Below are 27,454 nucleotides of genomic sequence, written 5' to 3'. Positions count from 1 at the left end.
CAGCCCTCTTTGTGTGAATGGTACAGCCACGAAACGACATTGAAAGTTTTGTATTGTCTACGTCTTGGCTCAGTAGGCAGTCAGCGTCCTTGGCTGCTGCTTTAGATTCATCCAGCATTCACTCTACTCGTCACCTTGAGAATGGTTGTATAATTTTGTCTTATCTGATATTCAGAGCGTAGCAGACTGTAATTGAATCCAATCTATCTGAGTGCTTTAGATGGTCTGTTGTTTACAGTGAATCCAAGGAAATTAGATTTTCTATAAGCCAATTAGACTGCTAGCAATAAGAATTGTGTAAGATACATAGATAGATAGATAGATAGATTGACTGATTGATAGACAGAAACACAGCTGTGTGTATAGCATGCCTTCAGGCCAGTGGTATGTCTCTGAGACACTGTGGAGTCTAATGTAATTCCATATTCAAACATTTGGCAAAAATGTCCTTAGTTCAAAGAAGGCAAAGATCAGAATATCTTCAGAGCAACATGCTGCAGTAATCCCTTTCCTGGCATGATAGTGCACACACACCTGCATATGTACACACACACACACACACACACACACACACACAACCACACATACATAAACATGCACACACACCATCTGTGTGTCTGCCTGTCTGTCGCTACCTTAGTAAACCCATGTAGGGTCTATTCATTGATGGCTGACCAACTGACAAATGTCCTTATGGACCTTGCATAGAGAATGAGTTGAGCAGGCAGGACATCTGCGAGAAAACAGGATCCCACAGATTTCACTTCCTGCCCCTCAAGGCATGATCACAGTCTGAGTGAAAACAGAGTGTTTGTCTCTGGGTTTCCAAGATGGAGTGCAACATTTTTGTGCTTACCGAGATTTAACTTCTCCTTGGTTCTTTTGACATAGATACACATGGGCCATCTGGGTACTTGTGGGGTAGATCTAGCTTGCTTGTGTAGCTCTAACTCTTTATCCCTGCAAGAATTACGAAGTTATTAATTCTTCTCATTTTAATAGAACAGATATCCACACATGCACATCCATGCAGTCCTTTGATTTGTTCAAGATATTTTTACATTTATGCTCCATCATACCTATTGCATGCTTAGTATGTGATCAAGAAATCAGACAAAATGCTGTTAGACAAAGATAACTTTTTTCCTATACATTATTGGATGTGGCTGAATATTTTCTGTTTTCATGTCATGAATAATTTTCCTTGGCTGAACTAAGTTACCTGCCATTTCTCATTTTCCACAGCATGTTTCTACTGTGACATGCTACAATAACAAGATACTATTCCTTCTCAAAAACCTGCAGGAATTCTCTGCTGCATTACATCAGAATACTCTCATAGCTGCTGAACATGACAGAATTTAGCACAGTCAGACTGTGGCTTAGATTGATTTTTACTCAGTTTTAAATCTCTCCATTCATAAAAGAGGTTACCTAATGAACCAAAATAGGCAGGCCAGTAGAGATTTACCACAAAATTGAAATAAGACCAGTCTTCATCTATACTGGCCATATATGGTGCCTTCCAGCCAGTTTAGCCACATAGCTACCCACTTACTTAGCTACTCGCCATCCATATCCTACTTATATACATTTATCCATCCATCCTTATATACATTTATTCATCCATGCATGCATAGGCACATACATACATACATGCATGCATCCAACTGAGATAGTGCTTTTGATTGAAATGCAGGGAAGGAAGGAAGGAAGGAAGGAAGGAGGGAAGGAAGGAAGAAGAGGGAAAGAAGGAAGGAACAAAGATAGAGAGCAGGAGACAAAAGGGAGACACATTTTTGAGGAGTATTCAGAGCATCCCTCCTTCCCCTGGCAGCCCCCACTCTCTTAGAGCCACTCCAGGCTTGCAGTATGCTGGCTGGTTTGTTCTTATATAAGAAGCCAATGCTGTGGGATGCCAGGGTGGCTATGGAAGTCTTTGATGGCCACCACACAAAGGCACAAAGGCAAAGAGGCAGGCTTTGATACCCATATCAGTCCCACCACTGCCTCTCTGGCTTCATAATACAGTGACTGGTATAGCTCTGCTTCTTCTGTCAGCACATACAGACTGAAAAGTGGAGGAGCTCATCCTCAAGGGGAAATACACCCATATTTACACAGTGCACACATGTGCACACTCATGTAGTATGTACTCACACATGCTTATAGACGTGTACTGTGTGTTTGCATAAAAACATATAACTTTTCATGTACTCTGGAGAGACAAACACACACAAACACAGTCTTCTGCGGTTTGTCTTGGATGTAATCATGCAGACAAATACTTATGCACACTACATAGCAATTTGTGAAAGCACACTCAGTGATTTCAATATACTGACGCTATTTTTCACAGAAGCATGTATCATCCCTGGCGGTATAAACTTTTCCACCATTGAATTAGGCCTAGTTTTGCTTTACTCTTCCTCTATCAACTTCTACTTCCTTTTCCTGTTCTTATATTGTCCCTTTTTGGTTCTGTTTGTGGCACATTGACATCTTCTATAGGAAAAACCCAGCACTAGCACATGCAGACATCATACATACACACACCCGCTATGCCCGGCGTACTGACACTGTGGGAGGGCAGGAGGTGTTCAGATCACAGGTGTGTGTTCTTGCAGCACAGTGGTGTATGTTTAGCATGACAGTGTGAGTATCCTGGGAGCTCAGGCTCATGTCATTTCAACCACCTGCTCAGGTCATTCCTCTGGTCAGAGGCACAAGAGATAGATAACACACACATGCACACACACACACACACACACACACACACACACACACACACACACACACACATATACTCGCATACACACACAGATGTAAGGTGATGGATTTAATTGGCAATGACAATTAGGTCACTTATGTGGTAAACAATTACACTCAATATGTAACCATAGGATGCTGAACTACAGATAGAGAAATAATTTGGTGTGCAGAAAATATGAAGAAAAAAACAACATTAATCTCTGTACAGTGAGCAGTTTTTGATTTGTAATTATAATGAGCTGCCAAGCTTTTGTTCAATAGTGAGTTATGATTTTACATAATTGCTTCAGCTCCCTGAGCTTTTGTCTTGTGGATGTTGTGTGCTTGTTTGCACAAAGTCGGAAAAGAGCTGAGAATGCCTTGGACGTCTGTAGCTAGAAGCACCCAGTGTCTCCACATTTGCAATAGTTTGGACACTGAGATGCAAAGACACAGACAGAGGGTCAGAGAAAGAGACAGAAGTCCAATATGGAACAATGAACCCAAAAATGGCCTCTCATGTTCTGCTCCTCTCCTTTCCACTATTTGAGGCCTATCTCTGTTTCTGTGTTCAGCACCTGCTTACAGACTTGACAGTGCTGCAGAGATGGCAGTGAAAGAAAAAAAATCATCACATTACAGCAACAATGTTTTGATCTCACAGAGGTACAGAGCTGAAAGAGCTGAAAGAGCTCCCTGTATTTCTCACACAAATGGCATGATGGATTTTGTCATGCTTTAGCAATTAAGTTTCTAATAGTTTTGGGAGAATAGTATCAGAATTTAATAGAATTGACACGCTTTCTCTCGCTTTTATATGTGGTGGTATTGCAGAAAATGAAAAAGAGAAGACGGTGGTATGTGTGTCTCATTGGGTAGAAATTTTGTAACAGTAGCTTTTTGTCTGCTTAGAGAGAAGAAAAGCAAATGCTTTTAGAGACCAAGAGACGTCATTGTGTCTTGCCCCTTGTTTCTACCTCACCCATTTCAGCTACATTTTTAAATGTAATGTACACCACTTTAAACAGAAACACAGTCATGATAATCAGTGTAGCTTTCTCCACCATTTGCTGTTAACACGCTCAGGTCCGTCACACACATGTGCTGCATCTGTTTAGGATTCTAGTATATTTTCTAGGGGTGTAACGATACACAAAAATCACGGTTCAATACGTACCTCGGTTTTGAGGTCTTGATTCGATAAATTTTCGGTACAGTATGGGAACAAAATGCAAAACATAAAATTGCTTTAAACAAGCAATTTTATGTTTGTTAGGAACTTTATTGTAATATTATACAAAAAAAAAAAAATAATAATATATATATATATATACACTACTCACAAAAAGTTAGGGATATTTGGCTTTTGGGTGAAATTTATGGAAAAAGTAAAATGTTCACGCTGCAGTGATATTATATCATGAAAGTAGGGCATTTAAGTAGAAGCATACACTGGTGATTTCCTCATCTCAAACAATTTCTTGAAACAAAAGCCAACAACAGTGGTGGATATACCACAACAAAAAATGTTAGTGTCAATAACTTGTCATGTGCCCTTGAGCATCAATTACAGCTTGACAACGACGTCTCATGCTGTTCACAAGTCGACTTATTGTCTGCTGAGGCATGGCATCCCACTCTTCTTGAGGGGCGGCCCTCAGGACATTGAGGTTCTGGGGTACAGAGCTCCGAGCCTCTACACGGCGACTCAGCTGATCCCATAGGTTTTCTATGGGATTCAGGTCTGAGAAAGTGCAGGCCACTCCATTTGAGGTAACCCAGTCTCCAGCAGCCGTTCCCTAATGATACGACCTCGATGAGCTGGAGCATCAAACACCTGATGTGAATTTTGCCGTTAAACTCCTTGTTAGAGAACAGCAACTTGTGCAAAAAGTACTGAAACATTGAACAGTTGGACATGTGCATTCAAAAGTTTACAGAAGGTCACATTAAGTTCACCTGTAAAGGTTATAATGCATTTTAGGTTCATCCTGAAATTTCACCCGAAAGCCGAATATCCCTAACTTTTTGTGAGTAGTGTGTATATATATATATATATATATATATATATATATATTACCAGAGATATTCACACTCGGTTGACAAATAAAATAGTACCCAATCTCAGCTGAGCAATGTCAGCACACTGCCTTCATTTTGTCCACTTGTCTTTGTCTGTTGCAATATTTGACCAGGAAGCCGAAGGAGATCAGGAGATTTTAACGACAAGGGATGGTCTTCAACCTCTACCCTGTGTTCCAAATCACATACTTATACTTTTTACTTTTAGTATGTACTGCAGCTGCCCTTACAAAGTATGTAGTTCAGTATGAAATATGCATGCTAATTCTTTTTTTTTCCCTACTAAATAGTATGGTAGTATGAGTATTGGAACGCAGGGCTAGTTTCTCGTTAGTGCTGGTTTCGGTAGCATTAGCCGTAGCCATGACATCAGTGCACAGGCTTCAGGTCATGCTTCAGATGTAGCTTGCTTCTTCTTCTTCGAGACTACACGCTTCCCCGGCGTACTGCTTCCTTCTACTGTTTCACACGTGTAGCTGCAGGTGGATATGGATAAATGAAAACGAAACTTATGTTCCGCCATCTATTATACTCGTGTGGTAACTCACCCGTGCTGCACACCTCTGTACCAAACCCAACGTCCTGTACCGAACCGAACGCCCTGTACCGAACATTTTCAATACGAATGCATGTACCATTACACCCCCAATATTTTCTCACATTTGATGAAGATCTTAAATCACACCCCTCCCTGCTTATTTTCTGGTCAAATCATAGCCATATCATGGAATTACCATTTACCCATTGTTTTGTGAAGACAATGCAAACCCAGTTTAGACACAGCAGATTTATGATGTGGAAACCACATACATGGAAGAGGTGGAAACACAGTTTAAGACATGACAGAAACTTTTGTTTGTATTTGCATTTGGAATTTACAGTATCTATTACTTTTCTGTTAGTGTTGGAAAAATCAAATGTCAACAGCAGAAGAACAAATAAGGGCCATTATGATTAAATTATTTGAAAACGCAGTGGGCAAGAGAGGAGGAGGAAAGGATGAGAAACAGGGGAAGAATGGGAGCAAAGAGAAACTGGAGGGAAGGAGAAAGAAGAAAAGGGCAAGGAAGAGAAGATTAAAGAAAAAAGAGGAATTAGGAAAGGAAAAGAAGTGGACAAGGAGAAGAGGAAAGACACCACGCTCGCGTGACAAGTGTCCTCATCTTAGACTGGAACGTATTACAGTCCTCTAGCATGCCTCCAGGCTTTAGCCCAGTTGGCTGGTACAGTCATGTGGAGTGGTAGGATATCATCCACTCCTTCATGCAGAGAGGGAATGAGAGGGAAAAGGGAGAGAAGGGGGGGGGACTGGGGAAAGGGGGGGACATAAGAAAAGCATCTAGGGAGAGGAAGAAGTGAAGCAAGGTGGGATTGGGACAGAAAATAATATTAGATGGCCAGAATATCTACAGGGAAGAAGGGAAAGGAAAGGAGGACAGTGAAGAGAGGCTCAGAAAGAAGGGTGGCGTGGGGGGGGGGGGACTCCTACAGGAACAATGATGGGCAGTGATAAAGAGTATGAAGACAAAAAAGGAAAAAGAGAAGGATGGAGAGAAGAAGGAAAGAAAGGACAGGATGGATGGATTAAGGAGAGCCCCAGGTGGAATAGGAAGTAAGGTTGCCAGCTCTCCCTCCGGCATATGTCCTTGCCTGCGGGAGCACCCAAAGACCAGGGAGAGGGCAGCTGGTCTTTAGCCACATCCAGGCCAAGCTGTGCCAAGACAAGCCAAGCCGTGCCAACTTAGGGCATCCCATTGCCAGCTCCCTCCTCACGCGTAAGAACCCACGTCAAACCGGACCTCAGGGGAATCTCAGGAAATAAAAGGCGGTGGTGCTGCTGCATTTCTTTTGTTATGTTTATTCCTAAGTATTTCTGCCTCGCAGTACTACTTTTTATTTTTGCCACCACTTTTTTGCACCCTAGTCAGGAATGACCATGCCTGAATAATACTATGTATAACAGGGATTTTGGTTTCCCCACCAAGGGCCCTATCTTTCACACTGCGCTACCCGTTGCCATTACCCGCTACCCGTGAATTACGCATTTAGCAGCTTCCACTATCCCTAAACGGTATCTTGCGGCCACACTACCCGCTATACATTATGCCGACTCTGCCGTGGGCGTGTTTATGCACTTTCCCTACAATTGCTATCTTGACCACACACGTTAGGGAAAGCGGATTGCGGGCCCTCAGAACTACCCGCTATCCCATTTGGGCTTTTACAAGAGCGCGCCCAGGCGGCTTCAATGCGCGTCCACTTGGACACATGTGGACGTGCACATGCGGCTCCACCTCCCCAATTAACTCGCCTATAAAAAGCCACCTTGCTTTAGCCTCAGTTGAACCCTGAGAAAATAAATCGCGACCTTCCTCTCTCCATCACGGGTTTTGGTTTGCGGATTTGGGATAGCGCAGCCTGCTCTTAAAGGCAATGGCACCTGGCACACTGATTGGTTTAACTGGCGTAACGCCCAAACCACGCCTATGCATAATGTAACGGGTAGCGCAAGTGTTTTAGGAATAACGGCAGGTGTGCAAGATAGCAACTTTTGCAGGGGAACGCCTCTTACGCAATGCTAAATCCCTAAATAACGGGTTTAGGGACTCTGACACAAGATAGGGCCCCAAATTCCTAAAATGATTAATTTTTACTCTTCTTTAAAATTTTATTCTAAGAAAGAGATGAAATAAAATGTGCTTAGAGGTTATAAGGTCATAAAGTAGAATTCCACTCATACGGTGCACGATGGAAAATCGAAGAGGGTCAATTAAGTGAGGACTTTTTAGACTCAGCTGGGAAAAAAAGTTGGGTAAACTTGTAATTTAATTTGTGAGTCGGTCAGGCAATGAGAAGCATGTAGACTCAACCTTCAAATGTTCTTGTCTATGTTTTTACAGTTTTTGAGCATATGGCTGGTCTGGTTAGATTCCATCTCCTTATGTTCTTCACTAACATAAATCGCATTTCTTTCTATTGGGAGGAATTTTGCACAAGCATGGGCTGAAATTTGCGAGCTGGTCAGTTTTCCCTTTGTGAAATCTGGGTGTTCAGTGGTAGCAAATACAGCTGTGAGCGCATACATTTTTAGTATAGTCAGCCACAGTGGGAATCAAACTGTGTGTGTCATGTTCTTTCCATTGAGCTGCCCAGGGCGTTGGGGCAATGCACCCCACAGCACCCACTGGTGAGTGCTAGCTTGAATAAATAGCCACATTGAGGTTAGTGTCAAAATATTGTGGCAGGATTTCTCCAGTGAAACTGGTCCTTTGCGCCCAAGTAACGATTGAAAACCCACTTTAGTAAAAGTATGGCACACAAAGCAGGGGTAATGTCTGGGATCTTGAATGAGAGAAATTTATAGAATATAAAGCACATTACTTTATAGAATATAAAGCACATTATTTTTTTAGTGTTGATGCGTGAATTTTCAGATTTTTAGAAAGAAAGTAAAAAATACATAAATTCCAAAAACTGTGCTGCAGCCAGATGATCCAGTCAGGGCTCATTTGGTATATTCTTTCCAGCCGCTCATTCACATTTGCTGATGTTTATCTGTTGCTAGGAGCCAATTGTCTCAAATACTTAACAAACAATGCAGAAGAGAACATTAGCGTCATCCCCTCATTAACCAATGACAGGCAGTGTCCTCCTAATGCAATCACTGGCTATTAAGGAGAGGGATTAATTCTGTTATTTCCCACAAACACGGTATAAACTATTCATAGTCCCGTCTGTTTTGCAGTTATTGAAACACACAGCTGAACATTTACCAGATATGTCCAATTACCAGGTAAACATGGGCCAGCACTCTGATTTGGTTTTAATGATTAAGGAGATTTTAGATGACTTTCTCCAGCTCTCTCAACTGGAACCCCTGGCTCAGAGTAGCTCTCTTTCAACTATAGCTGAAAGAAGAGGGAAGAATGTTTCTGAGGGGGATATAGTCAGTATTCATAATTCCACAGGAAAAACAAAACCCAAATGTGCTTTCAAATTTTGAGCTCCTCGAACAAATTTCAAAATCAGACATATCACTTGCATGACTGATGAATCAAGCATCCTTCAGGCTTTTTTTATGTTTTCAAATGTATGCAGCCACACGTTTTCTAATATCATATCGCTTACAGGCTTATTGTAATTCTATTATTATCATTCATATTATGATACTAGTCAGAAATTTAATCAAATTCAAATGTCCTTTTAAGGATTGCGATCCACAGTTCAGCTAAGTCGGCACAGCCTGAATATGCATGAATTTCTCTTTACATCTCTTGCCTTTTATGAGAAATTTGCACATGACTGAAGTCAGCCAACTCTATATGAGAGAAGAGTGTTTATCCACAGTAAGCATAATTGGATACCTTGACATGTGGTTCTCAGTCAGCCTCTAGTCCTGTTTTCATATTTACTGCAGAGAGAGATGTTTTAGCATTTGCCCATCAGGTAGCTTAAAAAATGCCTCATTAGCACAGTTTATTAGCATTCTTCATCAAAAGCTCATTAGCATGTGGACAAGAGTACTCTGGCTGAAGAATGTTACAGTACCAGTGCCAGCAAGTCATTAATATAACTAAAATGCAGTCCTGGTACAGAGTACAGCCGGATTTTTTTTTTTTTTTTCAACACATTTTGACACACTAATGCTGAGTGAAGAAAACACCAACAAAGTAAAATTCAAAACATCAAATTGTCAAGCTATCCTTTTAAATCTAATCTAGGTTGGAGGCTTGTTCAGAGGCAAAACAGCAAGCCTGCAGTCAATCTATTTTAGGGCAAATAGCACAGACTGAGGTTGTCTGCTTAGCAGCAAGTCAGAGACATTGTGTTCAGTGTGCTTTTGACAGGCTGCGTCAGTGTGTGTGTGTGTGTGTGTGTGTGTGGCTGACAGGCTGTTCTTTAGCTGTCAGTGTAGGTGTCAAGCATACTGAAGGTACTGTATAGCAAGACCCCAGGAAGACTAGCTGTCGCCTCAGTACCAGCTAACAGGCATCTGAATGAACCAAATGTAACATGTTCTGCAATCAAACAGGACTATGTTTATAAAAAAAAAAAAAAAAAAAAAAAAAAAAAACAGTGTAAGACAACATCATACATGTCACTTACTTGCTGTTGTTGACACAATTTTATAATAATGAAAATGCATACTGCCTAAAACAACAAGCAATAAGTGATGGTCTCTTGCACTGGAAATACTTAGGAGTGAACTTGAGCAGCATTTTATACCCACAAACTGTATCTTTTATCAAACTGAGATGAGAAGTGCATGATTATGTGAAGAGGCAGCTTATGAGAAATGACAGCGAGGATTGCACTCTCTCAGAAGTGTCCAGACTTATGAGCATCAGTGTCAGTGATCGTCAATGCGCGCACACTTGTGTGTGTGTGTGTGTGTGTGTGTGTGTGTGTGTGTGAGAGAGAGAGAGAGAGAGAGAGAGAGAGAAAGAGAGAGAGTGTGTGCTGTCAGCGCACTGCATATTACAGCCTCTCTAGGATAATGATGATAATGAGATTTGTTCTATGACAGTGGCTGATATGGGAAATGGATGTTTTCAAAGGAAGATGAGTAGTCATGCCACATGTATATGCTAATATGCAAGTACTTTTATGGCACTTATGCTTTTTTCTTAAGCACTGTATTGACAGTTTTAATGGAAAACAGAGAGTGAGTAAATAGAGTGAAGCTCAGGAAATGATAAGAAAATGTAAAAATAATTCACTGATAAACGGGGAAATGGAAAGATGGAAAGGGGACTGTGGAAAGATACTAGCCGACACTGAGTGAGAATCCTATAAGAGAATCAACGAAAGAGAGAGAATCCCCAAGTGGCAGAGAGGACCCTCTCTTCTCCCTGTCACTCCTCCAAAGTATGCTTTGCCCACTATTACCATGGCAACGCCGAGAGTGTTCCACAAGCTGGCCACATGCACAGGTGTGCATGCACATACACACACATGACACGCACAAGGGTACATAATTGTAGGCACAAATGCACATATATAATACATACTCACACACACAAACACGCACATGCACACTTGCACAGGCCCAACTATTGACTGATAATAAGTATACTCGGAGACAGAACATGTATTATGTAAAGAACTACATCACTGGGTGTTGTAGTTCACAATCCATACAATCTATATAGTCAGACATGTAGATCCTGAGATGTTTATTGAAAACAACCAAGTACAGGAAAACAAATAAGATAAATGGTGCATTAAAGCAAAGGATAACAAAAAATATTCATCTGCATTTATGGTGAAAACATAGTTACATTTTCTGCTTACAGTTTGAAATGGGCCGAGCTGCTTGTCTGAAATAAGAGCATCCAAATTCCTTCCATCCATCTCATCTTCTGCCCTCCCACACACAGCAACCCTTTCACCTGCTCACTAGTTAATTATCACTAGCTGCTATTTCTAGCCTTACACTGACTGCATTGCACTGAGCAAAAAACAGTTCAGTCCTTAGAATAGAATAAAATTGAACAGAGATCACATGCATAGAGCAAACCATGTATTTGTTCTTAAACTGTATTACACTGAACAGCTGAATCTCCTCCAGAGTAGTTTTTTTTTCTGTAGCAGAAAACACAATGATAAATGGAATACCATATAAGTAATCAAAGAGCTTGCATGGATTTTAAAGGAAATGAAAAATAAAACAAAAGGAAAAAGCTTTTGCATCATCAAAGCATGCAGTACAGTAAACTGTTGACAAGCACAGATTTAGCTGTGCTTGAACTGGGAAGGAAAAAAATACAAACACAAATGTTGGTATGAAAATAAAAAACTGAACATCGTCTTCTCTCTGCATCTGTGTAGCCCCCAGATAAGGAAGGCGGGCTACCCAAGCAAGTGGGCAACAAGACTGAGTGCGGCCTGCTGGGATTGGTCTTGGACCTGAAGCGGGACTACCAGCCAATCAGGAACCAGATCCCAGAGGAGAAGCTCTACAAGGTCTACACCTTCAACTCTGTCAGGAAGTCCATGAGCACCGTCATCAAACTGCCTGATGGGAGCTTCCGCATGTATAGCAAGGGAGCCTCTGAGATCATCCTGAAAAAGTTAGTCACTGATTTTGTCATTGCTATTTTAAAATTTAATAAATCTTAATAACAGTCATGTCAAAGATGTCTAAGAAGTTAGTGTATTCTTTAGTGTAATTTCAGTCTGCAAGTGCATTGCATTTGGGTCATGTCAAATGTGACTTTGTTATCCAGAGCAGGAAATTAATTTGGTCCACGTAGTGATACAAAACAAGCTCATTGCAAATCTTCCAGAGACTGAGAATTTTAAAAAAATTTCAATACATTAACAGTGGTTTGGGTTGTTTTGAAGGAATATTCCAGTGTTTTGGGAAAAAAAAAAATACCCTTTTTCTGACTTACCCACACTGAGAGATGTTTGGTACCATTTTCACCTCTGTATGTCCAATCAACAAAAAAACTGACTTATTACTGACTCATTGACTTACTACCTAATAGACCATTTTAAATCTGTGAATTTAATGTAAGGAAACCAGACTAAAACACTATTTCAACACAGTTTGTGTGGTTCTCTATGTCAGGACACATTTTGCATGATAGCAGAGTTACAAAGAACGACACAGTAGTTGTGCCTGAGAGTTTATCACAGACTCACCCCAGCCCTGCCTGCACTGTAGATGCAGTCACATCCTGAATGAGGTTGGCGAGCCAAGGGTGTTCCGTCCACGTGACAAAGATGAGATGGTGAAGAAGGTGATTGAACCCATGGCGTGTGATGGCCTTAGGACCATCTGCGTGGCGTACCGTGACTTCCCTGCCGATCCCGAGCCCAGCTGGGACGATGAGAACAACATCCTCAGTGAGCTGGTGGCCATCACTGTTGTCGGGATAGAAGACCCTGTCAGGCCTGAGGTAGGAGCGTGTGCATGTATGTGTGAGATTTTTGTTTCAGTGATATTATGCTAGGAGGAGTTAAGGTTAGGCTTTGTTCGCGGCAAGGGTCATGGCATGTAATTTAGTCTGTACATGCACACTGCCATCAGCATAGTTGCTGGTTTGTCCTGACAGTGACTTGAGGCATTTGCCCCTGTGGCTCACTGTGTAGAGTGTGTACCACATAATACTAAGGCTGAGCTGCAGCGGCCTGGGTTTAATGTTCCTGTCTCTCTCCACTGTAACTGTTTCATAAAGCAGAAATACCCCAAAAAAATAATCTTAAAAAAAAACTTACTTGAGGTTTAAGGTAATGCGTATTGGTTCGGCCAGTGGTTCTCAGTCTTTCTGGCTTGTGACCCCTCAAAGTAAAACCCACTCATGACCCCCACTGACCAGGCTGCATAAAGTTTGGTGAACATTTCTGCTAAAGAAAGATTTCCTTTTTCAGGGTATTTGATCAATCATCAAAGCAGAGCTAAAGGCTTAAGACTGTTCAAGGTTTCACAAGGAAAAGCAGAACACAAATGAGCAAAAAACAGGTCTTATGGTAACTTTGTGCAGTTGTAGTAGGTTATTTTTTAGTGATGGGAAAAGAAATCTATTCAGTTATTTGCTTGACTATTCATATATTGCCACACTGACCTTGAATCAATATTTTGTCTTTAATTTAATCAAATTAAATAATAAGAAATAAAAATCTATTTGTTTAAAAAATATGTTAAAATGACAATTCAATTAAGATACAGTACATTAGCTGCATCAAAATGTTCACAAAATGCATTCATATACATACATACATATGTTATTGTTTTATTTTATTTTATTATGTGCTTTAATTTTTCTTTTAACGTTATTTTACTTATTTCGTTTAATTTAGTTGATATTTTAATTTTAAAATTGTATGTCTCATCTTTATATATTGACAACAACTGTAAAACTGAAAGGTCCTTATCTTTATCCAAAATAACATAATATCAAATCACAGTAATTACAGAATCGCAGTATGTGTCGAATCAACTCCCAGGTGTTGGGAATCATATCATATTATATCATATCAGGAGGAACCCACCTGCCATGCCACCGATGATTACTAATGGCTTAGCAGTGTACCAAGTACTTGGGCGCTATCCTGGATGATAAACTGACCTTTGAGGCTAATACGGACAGAATCTGTAAAAAGGTCAATCAAAGATTGTTTTATTTAAGGAAGCTGAGAAGTTTTGATGTTGATAGGTCATTCATGAAAATGATTTATTCATCATTCTTTGAGTCTGTACTCACCTCTGCCATGATCTGTTGGTTTGGTAACAAAAACAGGCTGGGTAGTATTGTCACACATTGCCGTAAGATCATTGGCATCAGTTTGAATGACCTCAGCCAGGTCTACCAGGTCAGGTGTACCCGTAGGGCAAAGGGCATTCTGGCAGACTCCTGCCATCAGGGAGAAAGTTTGCCTTTTCTAGGAAGACTGGGGGAGATATCTGGGTGTTGAGTGTGAGGGTGACGGATTCTAGTGTGTGGAGGGGCTGAGCACCACCCTCGTTGAAACACAGAGAGCAGAGGAGAGGAGAGACGAATGCGACAGTAAATGACAGTAACAAGCAGCCTACCGATACATGATGCACAGCACTAGTTCTCCTGCTAGGCTTGAATGTATTTTGATTATCTTGACCGTCTTGAGCTTGAATATATGTTGCTTAAAAGTTATAAGTGATTCGATTAAATGTTAATTCATTTTCGGCAATCATTCTGGACGTCGGACCATGACTAAAAATAAGATGCAGACCTTTGATTAATAATTTTGAGAACCCCTGTTCTATGATGCATTTTTAGTTAAAGGAAAGCCGAAATGTACCTGCTACGGGCGGGCGAACAGGAGATATGGGTGGAAAGTATCCGTGCTATGCTGTGTACTATAGGAAAACTGACCTCATTTGACAGCTCCTTCACATTTACAGGAAGACAGGAAACTAACTAGCTGCTACATTATTCAACTAACTCCTTTCATGTTTTTCCATTCATCCTCCTTACTCTCCCTCAACATCTCTGTCTGCCTCTCCCTGTCATTTTCTCCATCTGTCTCTCCATAACTTTGAGTATTGCACCATTCTCTATTTGCTCTTTCTTTTGACGCTCTCTCTTTCATGCTCTCTCTTTCTCTTTCTTTTTCCTCTCTCTCTCTCTGAGGCCTCTCTCTATGCAAGCATCTGAACAGACCTAGATAGAAAAAACTACATAGAGAAGGGAAAAAGACATCCAATCCTCCTCGAAATGAATAAACAAACAGTCTTATGGCAACCAAACAAGCTAACAAGAATCCCCTGATGTATAGGAGCATTTGAGGTTTTCATGTTTCAGAGGAATCTGCAACATCATCCTGAGAAAAAGCTCCCAAATAATGAAAAATACCAAATAAAAAGACAAAAGGGGAACTTGCAAGAAGGGGGCTGCAGTTCTGTGGTTTGCAAAGCTGTGATCCATCTAGGGCTATCTAACGATGGATGCTGCTGTATCGACATACAAACCAGACGAAAAAGACAAATGCTGGGCAGTTTGCAAAATTTCCCTTTTTTTCCAACCACCATAGTCACTTAACATCTGACATTTTTGATAGCCCACGTGAAAAAGCAGTGTGCCTAACATGGCTACATTCCAACAACAGCTCCACAGGCCCCCTAGTGTGGCAATAACTAATATTGGCTAATATTAGAAATGAGATGACTTTCTCTCCATCTCAAAGGTCACACAGACTAGTAAACATGTTTATGGTTTGTTTATTAGCCCCTAATTTCATCTTCCAGGATGAGATGTTGTTTTAGCAACCGGCAGCTCTGCAGGGCTGCCCCAGTGATGAGTGTGAGAGAAAGGAGAGAGGGAGAGAGAGAAAAAGAGAGAGAGAATCAAAAAAGAGGGGGCAGGGAGAGAAAGAGAGAAAATGGAGAGTGTAACCAGATCTATATTAAAGACATTAGAGCCTTGCTTTTTGGCGTCACCTACTAGCAGCCTACCCTCCACTTCTGGCTAGCCAGACTGTATTTTTAATAAGTCTCTGCTTTTCTCCTCTCCTCTTCTCTCCTCTCCTCCTCCTTTCTCAGATGACCAGTCTGCTAGAGCAGAGAAAGTCCAAAGGAAAGGAGAGTCCAAGAGTAAAACCAGCAGGAAGAAAGATAGACAGAGAGGGCAGATGGGAAAGTGATATCTTGATTGTAGGAAGTGATAACTTGCTCTTGTTACTGTATCTACTGTAAGATTCTTGTAGACTTGATTTTACTCTGAATATGACTTCTAACAAAATATAGTAGTGCTTGCTGCTTTGTGTTTTCTGCAGCTGTTTACTGTAAACTAATTTCCAGATTAGCACATGTATGCATACTCATTTAAGGCCTATTAGTGGATAACTGTGGTTGTCCCTTTTTTTGCATTGCCTTCAGGTAGTTTTCAACCCCCTTGACTTTTCCCACATTTTGTTGTGTTCCAGCTAGAATTCAAATGAATTACTTGTCGCTGATCTACACACAATAACCAGTAATGTTCAAGTGGATTTTTGCATTTACAGTTTGTAATTTCTTTTTCTAATTTTGTAATGAAATTAATAGATTGGACTCCAGGAAGATAAGGGAAATACCCATGAAGGTAAAACCAGAAAACAGAGAATGCAGCTGTGTCATCAGCTATGTGTGGCATTATAAAAGTGGGAAAAGGATTTTACAGATTTATTTTCAGGTTTCAGTACTTACCAAAAGAAAAAAAAAAATCAGTAATTTGAATGCAAATTTCACTGTAGAAGAAGTCAAGTGTGTGATAAAAAAATGTAAACTTAGAAAGGCTACTGGAATTAATTAAATTTCCAATCATCTCTTGAAGTCGCCTAGGTTGCTTAGCGCTTTGTGTGAGCTGTTTCAGTTCGGTTATAGTGGCATTATTCCCATACAGTGGTACAAGAGCATCTCAAAACCGAACATGTATCCCAAACTACTACTCAGTTGGTTTTAGGATTATGAAAAACTTGAGTTGTGTTTTAGGAAGGGAACCTTTTGTTGGGTTAAGGTGCATCCACTTTGTAATGTCCTTGAGATATCTGCACGGTTTGTCTGCAGGCTGCCTGAACAGTGAACGCTTTCTGGACACTAATCTTTTAAGCTACAGGAGGGAAGTCTTCAGGGAACATTAAGTTGAGCCGGAGTTTAAGCAGTTAATGTGAGGAGGCCTGTAATTATAGGATATAAGATTGTGTTTGTTTACCCTCTCAGCTCATTAACGATCTGACGGTCACTGCCCTCCCTCACTATATAGATTTCACTTTGTAATCCGCCCCCCTCACTCTTTCAGCGACTTCTGCACTGTGTGCACGTGCATGAGCCACTCGCTGTGGCATTGTAATGTATGCGTACGCATTGCGGTGGTGGATTCATTTGGTGTTCCATCCTGTGCACTGTATGTGTGTGTGTGTGTGTGTGTGTGTGTGTGTGTTTATGTGTGGGGGGGTACAGGCCTGCTCCTATGTGTGTGTCTATGTGCAGTATGCATCCCTATGTTTATGTATCCATATATGTGTGGAGTGTATGTGTGTTCTGCCTCTGTGTTTGTGTGTATGTGTGTGGGGGTTTGAGTGCAGGGGTGCAGTACTGCCTTGCAGGGTGTGTGCACAAATTGTTGTGTGCTGCTGTGAGTGTGTGCGCACACATTTGTGTATGTGTGGGTTTGGAGAGCAGTGCTCGCCCACACTGACCTTTGCCAGGAAGGAGACCGCATTCTGAATTAATGCTCAGCTTCCTCTTGCTGGCTCTACCACCGATCACTCCATCTATCTTCCACATAATCTAATAGCACTGTCTTGGGGGAAAACAATTCACATAATATGTTCTACCATACATAATATACATCACTTTATTAAAGAACAGATTAGAGAGGGAAAATATTGCTCAGTGTGATCCAGAATTTGTGGGGACAGTGATGGCTACTTTGTATTGTGGCTGTTGAAGAATGGATCATGATGAAACTTGACTTTTCTTGTATTTGTGTGTGTATGTGTGTGTGTGTGTGTATGTGTGTGTGTGTGTGTGTGCATTACAGCTGACAAGAGTTGCAATATTGTTAGTAGGGCTGAACAATATGTTAAAAAAAAATCATACTGCAGTTATTTTGACAGCCGTTGCGATTGCATTGTTTATAGTATATATTGCGTATATTGAGAGTCATGATTTTAGTAGGAATGATAATTCTTGCATCATAATTTTCATTTTTACTAAAAAAAAAAAAAAAAAACACTATTAAAATCAGGATGCCAGTTTTGCTGGGGTCTGTACAAAACAAACATGTTTTCGTATGTCTGGAGGATACGATTTGAAGGCCAGGCAGTGGCATTTTGTCACACATTTAACCTTTATCAAAAAGTTGCAGCTCCTGCCAATTCTTTTGTGGTTTTATATTGCACTTCAATACAGTATCTAGCAATCTTGATAATATTTTTGATTAATTGTTAGCCCAAATTGTTGGCGTGCTTTTTTTTTTACTAAATTTGTGTGCATTATATACTCATAGACTGCTTTTGTGTGCTGAACAGGGTAGGATGTTGTTTAAATCTACATAAATGTATTTCAGAAAGTGCTCTATATTAAATCATTTTGCGCATGTATTTTTGCGTTCCCCTTCAGGTGCCCGATGCCATCCAGAAGTGCCAGCGCGCAGGTATCACAGTGCGCATGGTGACAGGAGACAACATAAACACAGCCCGGGCCATTGCTATAAAGTGTGGCATCATCCACCCTGGAGAGGACTTCCTGTGCATCGATGGCAAAGAGTTTAACAGGAGGATCCGCAATGAGAAGGGAGAGGTAATTGAAAGTGAGCTAGACAGCAGGGCTGGGTGATGCATCAATATTACATCGATACCATGATATGAGACGAGATACTGTCTGGGATTTCGGATATTGTATTGTTGTGTGGCATAAGAGTCTTTCCTGCTTTTAAAGGCAATGTTACAGAAAGGGATTCAACTTATACTACTGTGGCTCTTCTATTATTTGTCTCCACCTGCTTGGTCATCATATCCACATTACTAATAACTGTTTATCACAAATCCCTTGGAAGTAAATATGTTATGAAAGTACCAATATTCGTTTCTACAGTATTCGATATCCATATCGAGGTATTCAGTCAAACATAGCGTGGTATTTAATTTTGTCCATATTACTCAGCCCTGCTAGAGGGTGTGAGGTAGTGAGTGGAGAGCTTGATACTTCTGTGCTGATGGACAATCCACTGACAGATTGGAGAGGCAGCTGGGAGCAAAGAGCGAAGACTGGAAGAGAGAAAGAGACCTCTCTCACCAAACCTAAACCCTGACCACCTGTTCTTGTATTTATTTATCTGTGTGTGTGGGTGTACGTGTGTGTGTGTGGTCAGGTGGAACAGGAGCGCATTGACAAGGTTTGGCCCAAACTCAGAGTCCTGGCCAGGTCCTCCCCAACTGACAAACACACTCTTGTCAAAGGTGAGTGTTTTGTACTGTTTGTTAGATGGTGCTTCACTTTCACTGCAGTGAAAGTGAACGTGCTGTATTTAGACATTGCACACTCACTCATCACAGCCCCACACACACAGACACACACATACACATGTACACACACAGACACACACACACACACACACACACACACACACACACACACACACAAATCTTTAGTCAAGTACTCCCTGTTTTTTTCACAGGTTTGCCACAGAAAGTAAAAAAAAAAAAAAAACAGAAAGTAAAAAAAAAAAATAATATTGCCATGACCAGGTTTGTCATAAATAAATGTGCTTGCTGCTTGTGTGTGTGTTTGTGCGACAGGCATCATTGACAGCACCATGGTAGATCAGAGGCAGGTGGTAGCTGTGACAGGAGATGGGACCAATGACGGACCAGCCCTGAAAAAGGCTGATGTTGGTTTTGCCATGGTAAGCAGCCTCTCTTTCTGTTCAGCTTCATCTCAGCATTTATAGATAACATGTTATCCACATCACATTATCTTTTTTCCTCTCGGCACGCAACTGTATAGATCAGGATCTCCCCCTAGTGGAGCTCCAGATCTATGCAACAACTACAATATTTTCACAAAAGCTATATTATACAGAATGCAAATGTTCTAAACTGTTCAGAGCAATACAGTACTCATACTATAAGATAAAATGAAGTTTCTTACATAACAAAGCTGTATATTTGCTTTTTTGCTCTTCTTAGTAGTATACATCTCATTTTGGCTCACTGACTGTTACCCTCCTGTCTCTATTTCTACTCCTCTCATCAGAAACAATCCTCAGAGTTAATGAAATTGAATGAAAATTAATTGAAATCAAATTAGTTTAATTTGTTCTTTACTTCATTAAGGTTTTCTTAAGTTTGTGTGTGGAATGAAAATGAGATAGACATGAAAGAACTAGTAGAATAATTTAATGGTTAGCTAAGATTGCAGTTCGAGTAGTTGCTGTGTTTCCTGTGGTAAGCTGAGGCATGATGCAGCACAACGCAAAATACGATTAGGACATCTCCAATTGCTGAGACTGGAATGTTACACCCTGTTCTCACTCTGGTCTCCCATCCCCGCACTTGCCTGTTCTCTTGCAGGGTATCGCTGGCACAGATGTGGCTAAGGAGGCGTCAGACATCATTCTGACCGATGACAACTTCAGCAGCATCGTCAAAGCCGTAATGTGGGGACGGAATGTCTACGACAGCATCTCCAAGTTTCTCCAGTTCCAGCTCACTGTCAATGTTGTTGCTGTCATCGTGGCTTTCACCGGAGCCTGCATTACACAGGTCAGTAGGATGTGTGTAATGTGTGGATGCACATGTGTGTGCATGATTGTATGTGTGCACATCATCAGTGTTCTTAATGTATGGAAATAAGAAACAGGCCTCTAATAGACAAATAAACCTTTATTTAGCCAGGGAGAAGCCAGATGAGAGCGAGACTAATAATGGCACCCTGAGAACACCACAAAAAGTACACTAGGCAATAAAAATAAAATCACAAAATTAAAGCAGATTCAGTTGAATACATCTCAAAATAAATAAAATCATCTATGACATTTAAATGGAAGCTATTGTCCCAGATTACAATCACTGTATCCACTTTGAGGGAATCTTTAAGTTGGTTCCATTGCATAGAATAATAATTTTAGTCACAATTCCTAATATCCCAGTTTGTGTACATGCACATGTTAGGGGGTTTAAGGAGGTTTGTAAGCATTTTAGGGGGTTTTAAATCTAACAGTATTTGTGTTTGTCCAGGACTCTCCACTGAAGGCTGTGCAGATGCTTTGGGTGAACCTGATCATGGATACCTTCGCTTCCCTGGCTCTGGCCACGGAGCCTCCCACAGAGTCTTTGCTGAAGAGGAAGCCATACGGTCGCAACAAGCCACTCATCTCCAGCACGATGACAAAGAACATCTTCGGACATGGAGTCTACCAGCTTGTCATCATCTTCACGCTGCTCTTCGTTGGTATGCTATGTCATTTTGCTTTGCCTCAATTTTCTTTGTCACGTGCACTTTTATTCTCTCCAAGAGGATCACTGATGATTAAAGTTAAGAATGTCATTCAAAATTTGATGACTTATTTTTTCCAGGTGAGAAGATCTTTGACATTGACAGTGGCCGTAATGCCCCTCTCCACTCCCCTCCGTCTGAGCACTACACCATCATCTTCAACACCTTTGTCATGATGCAGCTCTTCAACGAGATAAATGCCCGAAAAATCCATGGAGAGAGGAATGTCTTTGAAGGCATCTTCAGGAACCCCATCTTCTGCTCCATTGTGTTTGGCACCTTTGCTGTCCAGGTAGGCATATACATTTTGAGTTCATTTTATTAATCATGTTTTATGTTGTTGTTATCAGATAGATGTGAGATATGGACATGAATAAAATATGTGGTATCACTTCATGTCTCACCTAATTTAAATATATAACTCCTGACATAAATGACTTGTCCACCTAAGTTGGAATAATACAGCATCACAGCTGATTTGGACTTTGTTTCTTTAGACTTTGATCGTGATTCCAAAGTGTGTGTGTTTTTTTTTTTTTCTCCACATTGTCCTCATGCTGTTTGGGTCTAACCTATGCTTGGTTCATATAGATTGTGATTGTGCAGTTTGGAGGGAAGCCATTCAGCTGTCACCCTCTGGACATTGAAAAGTGGATGTGGTGTGTTTTCCTTGGAATAGGAGAGCTAATCTGGGGGCAGGTAATGTCTGGCTGTCTAACTAGCTATCTTTGTCTGCTTGTATGTCATCACTATTCTGTTTTCCTCTCTTGCTTGCCTTCTTGCTTTCATTCTAGCTTTGGACTAGTGCTTTATTGTGTTTTTCTGTCTGTCTCTTACTCTCTTGTTCTCTCTCCCTGTATGTTTTTCTAACTGTACTGTATAGTTTTAAATTGCCTTTTGAGTCAATGCTCTGTTTTCTCTACGGGTCAGGTGATAGCCACCATACCCAATAGCAGGTTGCGTTTCCTGCGGGGGGCGGGCCAGTTAAGTCAAAAAGATGAGTTACCAGAAGAGGACGTGAACGAAGAAAACGAAGAGATTGACCACGCGGAGAGGGAGCTGAGAAGAGGACAGATCCTTTGGTTCAGAGGTCTCAACCGCATTCAGACTCAGGTGAGAACAAGGGAAGGGCACGGGTGCTATCTTCGAATAGGGATTTCCATACAGGGATTTAATTTCTACTGAATCCATTTCTTTAGAGAGCTACAGAAGAAGCTGAGAATTAAAAAGAAACAAGATATGGTCAGTTCATGCTGAAGGTCTGATTCATACAGGACCTGCTCTCAAAGCGACAGGACAGAGGAAACACAGGCCCTTGTGTTATTCTTTATGATGGGAATGGAAGGCTTGCTGTAGCTCAGTAAGTTATAAAAACTGGCAAGGTTCACCTTTGGCCACCTATGAGGATATATTGGTTTCTCTGATGCTGACATGACTTTTCAATATAGTGTATGTCTTTGTCAAATAAGCAGTTTTCAGTGTGGGAAGTTGCTGATCGTTTGCCACACCCTGAGTGGAAATGTTAGACCATACTCAGATGTGCAGGGGTGTCCATGGTAGCCAGTAACAGTCTTAAAGTTGTTTATCTCAATGTAGCCTGTTCAAGTACATGAAGATGCATCTGTTGCATGCTGGAGTTATGTGAATATCAGCGTGGACTCACGGAAAATCAACATTCAAGCCCCGCGGTTCAGTGCAGCCGGAAACAGTTACTGAGGGGAGCACTCTCCGATGAACTCTCCAGACCATTGTCACTGTGACATTCAAAACAGTTTTACATCTTTATGGGATTTGGGTGTCTTAACGATTTCATCTCACCTCTGTGTCACTGATGGTCCAGGGTGAAGCTATCCCACGACACAGTACCATGGACCAGCACCATACAGAGGCAGCCAAACCAAGCATCTTGCTGGCTACAGAGGCTGCCATTGGCATTTATTGACATGCACTGATGGGCAACATGCCACAGTGCAACACAATGGAACATTCCTTGAGTGATTTAAATGGCTGCATCTACACAGTATATTATTAAATAAATGAGTATGCGCAACACTTTGCAAAGAGTGCTGGACTTCAAATTTAATAAAAAATGAAAAATGAACATAATGAACCTATTGATTAATCTGCTCCAAAATACCACTTACTGACAATGTTTCAAGCCCCCAGACTCTTCTAGGAAAAACTATGCCAGTGAATTGGTTGAGGCACTCTGCTTCACGTGTTGGTGTTAAGAAAAGTTCTTCTTGGTTCTAATGGCATGTCTCAGCAAACAAGACCGGCTGACTTGTGATTGTTACTACCGTAATTAATAAGCCAAAATCCAAAAACACTAAGGAGAACTTCCTTGCCCAAACTCCTTGTCAGGTCATGCTTATGGTCAATGTAACCCACCCATATTTACAAATATGTCATACACTGTATGTTACAGGACAGGGTGGCACATGACAGCTTTGAATGGAATTATATGTTATTAATAGACCTGTCAAATCCCACCCTTTCTTGTGACATACAGTTTCCTGTACTCCCATACTGGTGAGGCACATGAGCATGAATTTTACCTGACCAAGTGTTTGAGGGCTCAAAATACTGTCAATAAACAGCAGGTTGGAGCAGATTGGTATCCAGGCTCTGTGCTCGTGTAGAATCTGTTTATTATAAAGTCTTCCTTTCATTGGACAGTCAGCTCTTTAAATATATTTAACCATTTTGTTGAGGGGGAACTACACCCTGACCTTAAGCCCCCCCCACCCCTCCCCTCCTCATCGTGTCATGATTGCGACTCATCGTTATACTTTGGTCTCTCTTACCACAAAAATCACCCAGTCAGTCAGCCTGTGTTGCCATTTAGTGTCTGTCTCTCTGAGCAGCCATTTGTCCTCTTCTGTCCCGCTCTCCTTCAACAGATTGAAGTAGTCAACACCTTCAAGAGTGGCACCTCCTTTCAGGGGGCTGGGGCTCTGAGACGCCAATCATCCACCACCAGCCAGACCCAGGATGTAACCAATGTTTCTAGTCCTAGTCACGTGTCCTTGTCCAATGCCCTTTCCTCTCCTACAAGCACTACTGCTGCTACTGCTCCTCCCACTACTGGCCGTGAGTCAGATCTCTGTCAGTCTGCTTCTCTGCTCTCTTTAATTCAGGGACGCCATCCCATTATTGTAGGAATGAACTGACTGAGAGATTGACAAAGTTATTTTTTATGGTATGGTTCATTATTCTTAAAAGTGAATACACCTACTGTATGCATTTTGGGATTGGCATCTCTGAAGAATCTTCTTTGCTTTCTTGCTATCTGCTTTTTCATTTCCTCTCTTTCTGTCTTTTTGCTATTCATACTGGATTTCAAATTCATCTTGATAACTCGTCCAACGCTTGGGTGTACTGTCCTCTCATTGGTGAATGTGTGTTTGTTTCCCCAGAGTGCTAGGAGCGCAGGACTAAGGGTGATACCCACGGCGTGACATTTCAGGTTGTGAGTTTGTCTCCCTCTCCTCACCCACCTCCCACCCCACCATCCATCCTCCAATCCCTCCATTTTTATGTCTTGACAGAAATTGATGTGAACTAATTCCAACCAACTCACTAAAGGACTGGGTAAACATTCAAGTATAAGCCACCATGTGCTCTTATTTTGGGTCATTTTTGTTACTTTTAAGTCAGATCTCTCTGAATCAAGATGCACAATGTACAGCCTTGGTAACCAGACGCAGCTTAGGCTTGCCTGGGCCAGGGTAAACTCAACTTCAAACACTGCCATAGAAGGGTTTGATAGGTCTGTTGTTTTATGTATTCTCCAACTAACAGATCAGCACAAAAGACAACAAGACATGAACGAGGCAGGGTGGTGCCAGTGAGGTCTTGATGCCAAAGAATCTCACTATGGCCACTTTGCAGTTTTTTTGTAAGCATTCATGTCTAATTTAAATGGGGGCACCACGTGGTGCAGCTAAAATCAATCTACATGTTGATTTTGGCACCATGTACCCCTCTATCTCTCTCTCTCTCCCTCTCTTTCTCTCTCTTCTTTGCATTTAGTCTTTGTATTTGTTTGATGAAAGTAAGATCCACAGTCCTGTTTACGGTGCGCAGAGGGGACAGGAGAATCGCCATAAAGCAATTCCAGTAATCCATCCTGTCTCATTGCTTCATGCTGTCGGTGTAGTTGACTGTCTCGCTGCCATAGTTTGAACGTAGATCTTCTGCAGCACCGTAAATGCACCCCCCCTCCTTCTCTGGCACCCCATCAGTGTTATTTGTCAGACATCCTGTCCCATGCCCTCATCCCGACTGGCCCCTCCTTTTTTATTTTTTATTTTTCATTTATTTGTTTACTTATTTATTTTGTCTGTTTTGAAATCTTCCCATATTACAGAAGCAGTTTGACAGTATGCCCATTATTTTGAAAGACATTGCCATGTTTCTTCACTATCATAATCGGTTAAATTGTACTAGAGAGTTTAATACTGTAAAAATGCTTAAGTACAATTATAAACGAGCATTTCCTGTGTGTGCAAAATACCATGTTGCAATATATTTGCATACTTTCTAATCAAAACCCATAATGGGCCAGTTTGGGAATAGCTTGGATTAAAAATGCTTGTGTGTTGCTCAGTCAGTTGAAATTGTGGCCCCGAATAATTCAACCCTTGGTCTGGAAACCATTTAAGATCGCAATAATTGCAGTGTCATGTATTTTTCAAGAATTGTTAGGCCTTATAATTGAGTACGACGAGGATAAAAATAATGAGCCACACAGACAACATAATGAGTGATTAGATCCTCTTATTGTTTGATTAATCATGTGTCAACTTAATGCCAAGTTTCCCTTCAATAACAAGACATTCAAGCAATTCATGGAATAATTTATCAGAAAACGTTCAGAGCTGTCAACATTATAGATCCAACCTAAAATGTTATGATGCACTTTTTACCAACTGATAACACGATTCAATTTTCCTTTAAGGATCAAATAACATGTTTTTAAATTGAGAAATAAGGGAATCAACGAGTTGCACATCCACAAATCCTTGGGATGCTTTGGCTAAAAAATGCTTTCCCATATTCTTACTTCGGTAAAGGAACTGGTATTTTGCATTTTTTCTCATTTAAGGGTCACGTATATCTTTGAGGCCTATACTGAGTGTTTACTTAGATGTGCATGGAGTTGAAAACGTGCTTGATGTCAGTCCTCTGACAATAATACTATTATTTCCATATTCTCTTCCATGATGTTTTGTTGCAGCAGTCTGTGTGCCTGTGTCATCACCAGCTCATCTCTTCCTCACCATCATGTTGTCTTGTTGCATTAGTTTGTGTTTACCTCTTGTTTACTCCCTTTGTTCATCAAATCTCATTTGCTGTGAAGCTTGTGGTCTAAATGCCATGTTTTTTTGTTTGTTTGTTTGTTTGTTTATTTATTTTTGGATGTCTTGTTTGTTCTGAGTTTTACACGACCATGCCTGTGTTGAACCAGTATCATCCAAACTTGAGTTGACTGTTTCCATTGCCCCTTTGGGACCATGCTTTACCCACCCTGTGCTCTCTTTGTGTGTATGTGTGTGTTCCACTCAGAGTCTGTGTGGATATTGTCCCAGACAGTGCTCTGGTGCCCTCAGAAGTTTAAACCACCTGATTGGATCTCTCAGATCTAACCTCCTTCCTTTTTACTGACCTCGTCCACCAGACCTCTTCAAACTTGCATGTGTTATTCTCCTTTAATTTTTCTGTGAGCATTCCATTTATTAACATGGCTTGTTTCTAGGTATACAGCACATTGGACTAAAGCGTATACTTACAACGAGCGTTTGTGTTGCTTTGGTATTTATTTTCTTGAGACGTATAATTTGGACCTTTTTTTTTTGTTGTGGTTTTTACAGTTGTGTTTCTCACAGGTTTGTCTTAATAGCCGCCACTTGAGTGAGTTGTGAACTGTTGCCATCTTCTGAAGCAGAACACAGACTGCAGCTGGCCTTCTCTCCTGCTGCATTCTCCTTCACCTTCTTCCCCAATCCCCCTCCTCAACTACAAGGTTCCTACCTCCCCTCTGTCCCTTCCTCTCTCTCCCTCGCCCCTCTTTTCTCTCATCCCAAGAGGTCCCTCCACCCTTCCATTCAACTCCTGGCACCATCTCTTATTCTCTCCTCTCTTTCCCTCCCTCTG

At 41.1% G+C, this 27,454-nt stretch overlaps 1 protein-coding gene across 1 annotated transcript in view; it reads left to right on the top strand.

Moving 5' to 3' along the window:
* atp2b2 (ATPase plasma membrane Ca2+ transporting 2) overlaps window positions 1–24,752 on the top strand; it is a 74,291-nt gene extending 49,539 nt beyond the window's left edge. Inside the window, exons 12-23 of the mRNA XM_030052453.1 lie at window positions 11,665–11,906; window positions 12,506–12,740; window positions 18,419–18,598; window positions 19,170–19,257; window positions 19,597–19,703; window positions 20,371–20,562; window positions 21,037–21,250; window positions 21,376–21,587; window positions 21,887–21,994; window positions 22,226–22,408; window positions 24,199–24,388; window positions 24,715–24,752. Coding sequence (XP_029908313.1) covers window positions 11,665–11,906; window positions 12,506–12,740; window positions 18,419–18,598; window positions 19,170–19,257; window positions 19,597–19,703; window positions 20,371–20,562; window positions 21,037–21,250; window positions 21,376–21,587; window positions 21,887–21,994; window positions 22,226–22,408; window positions 24,199–24,388; window positions 24,715–24,722 — 1,959 coding nt within the window. The 3' untranslated portion in view covers window positions 24,723–24,752. The remainder of the gene's footprint in view (window positions 1–11,664; window positions 11,907–12,505; window positions 12,741–18,418; window positions 18,599–19,169; window positions 19,258–19,596; window positions 19,704–20,370; window positions 20,563–21,036; window positions 21,251–21,375; window positions 21,588–21,886; window positions 21,995–22,225; window positions 22,409–24,198; window positions 24,389–24,714) is intronic.
* Window positions 24,753–27,454: the final 2,702 nt, after the last annotated feature.

This window comes from Myripristis murdjan, chromosome 5 (genome assembly GCF_902150065.1).
Source record: "Myripristis murdjan chromosome 5, fMyrMur1.1, whole genome shotgun sequence".
Taxonomy (NCBI): domain Eukaryota; kingdom Metazoa; phylum Chordata; class Actinopteri; order Holocentriformes; family Holocentridae; genus Myripristis; species Myripristis murdjan.
Note: the sequence above shows the minus strand (reverse complement) of the source record. Positions and strands in the feature narration are given on the sequence as shown.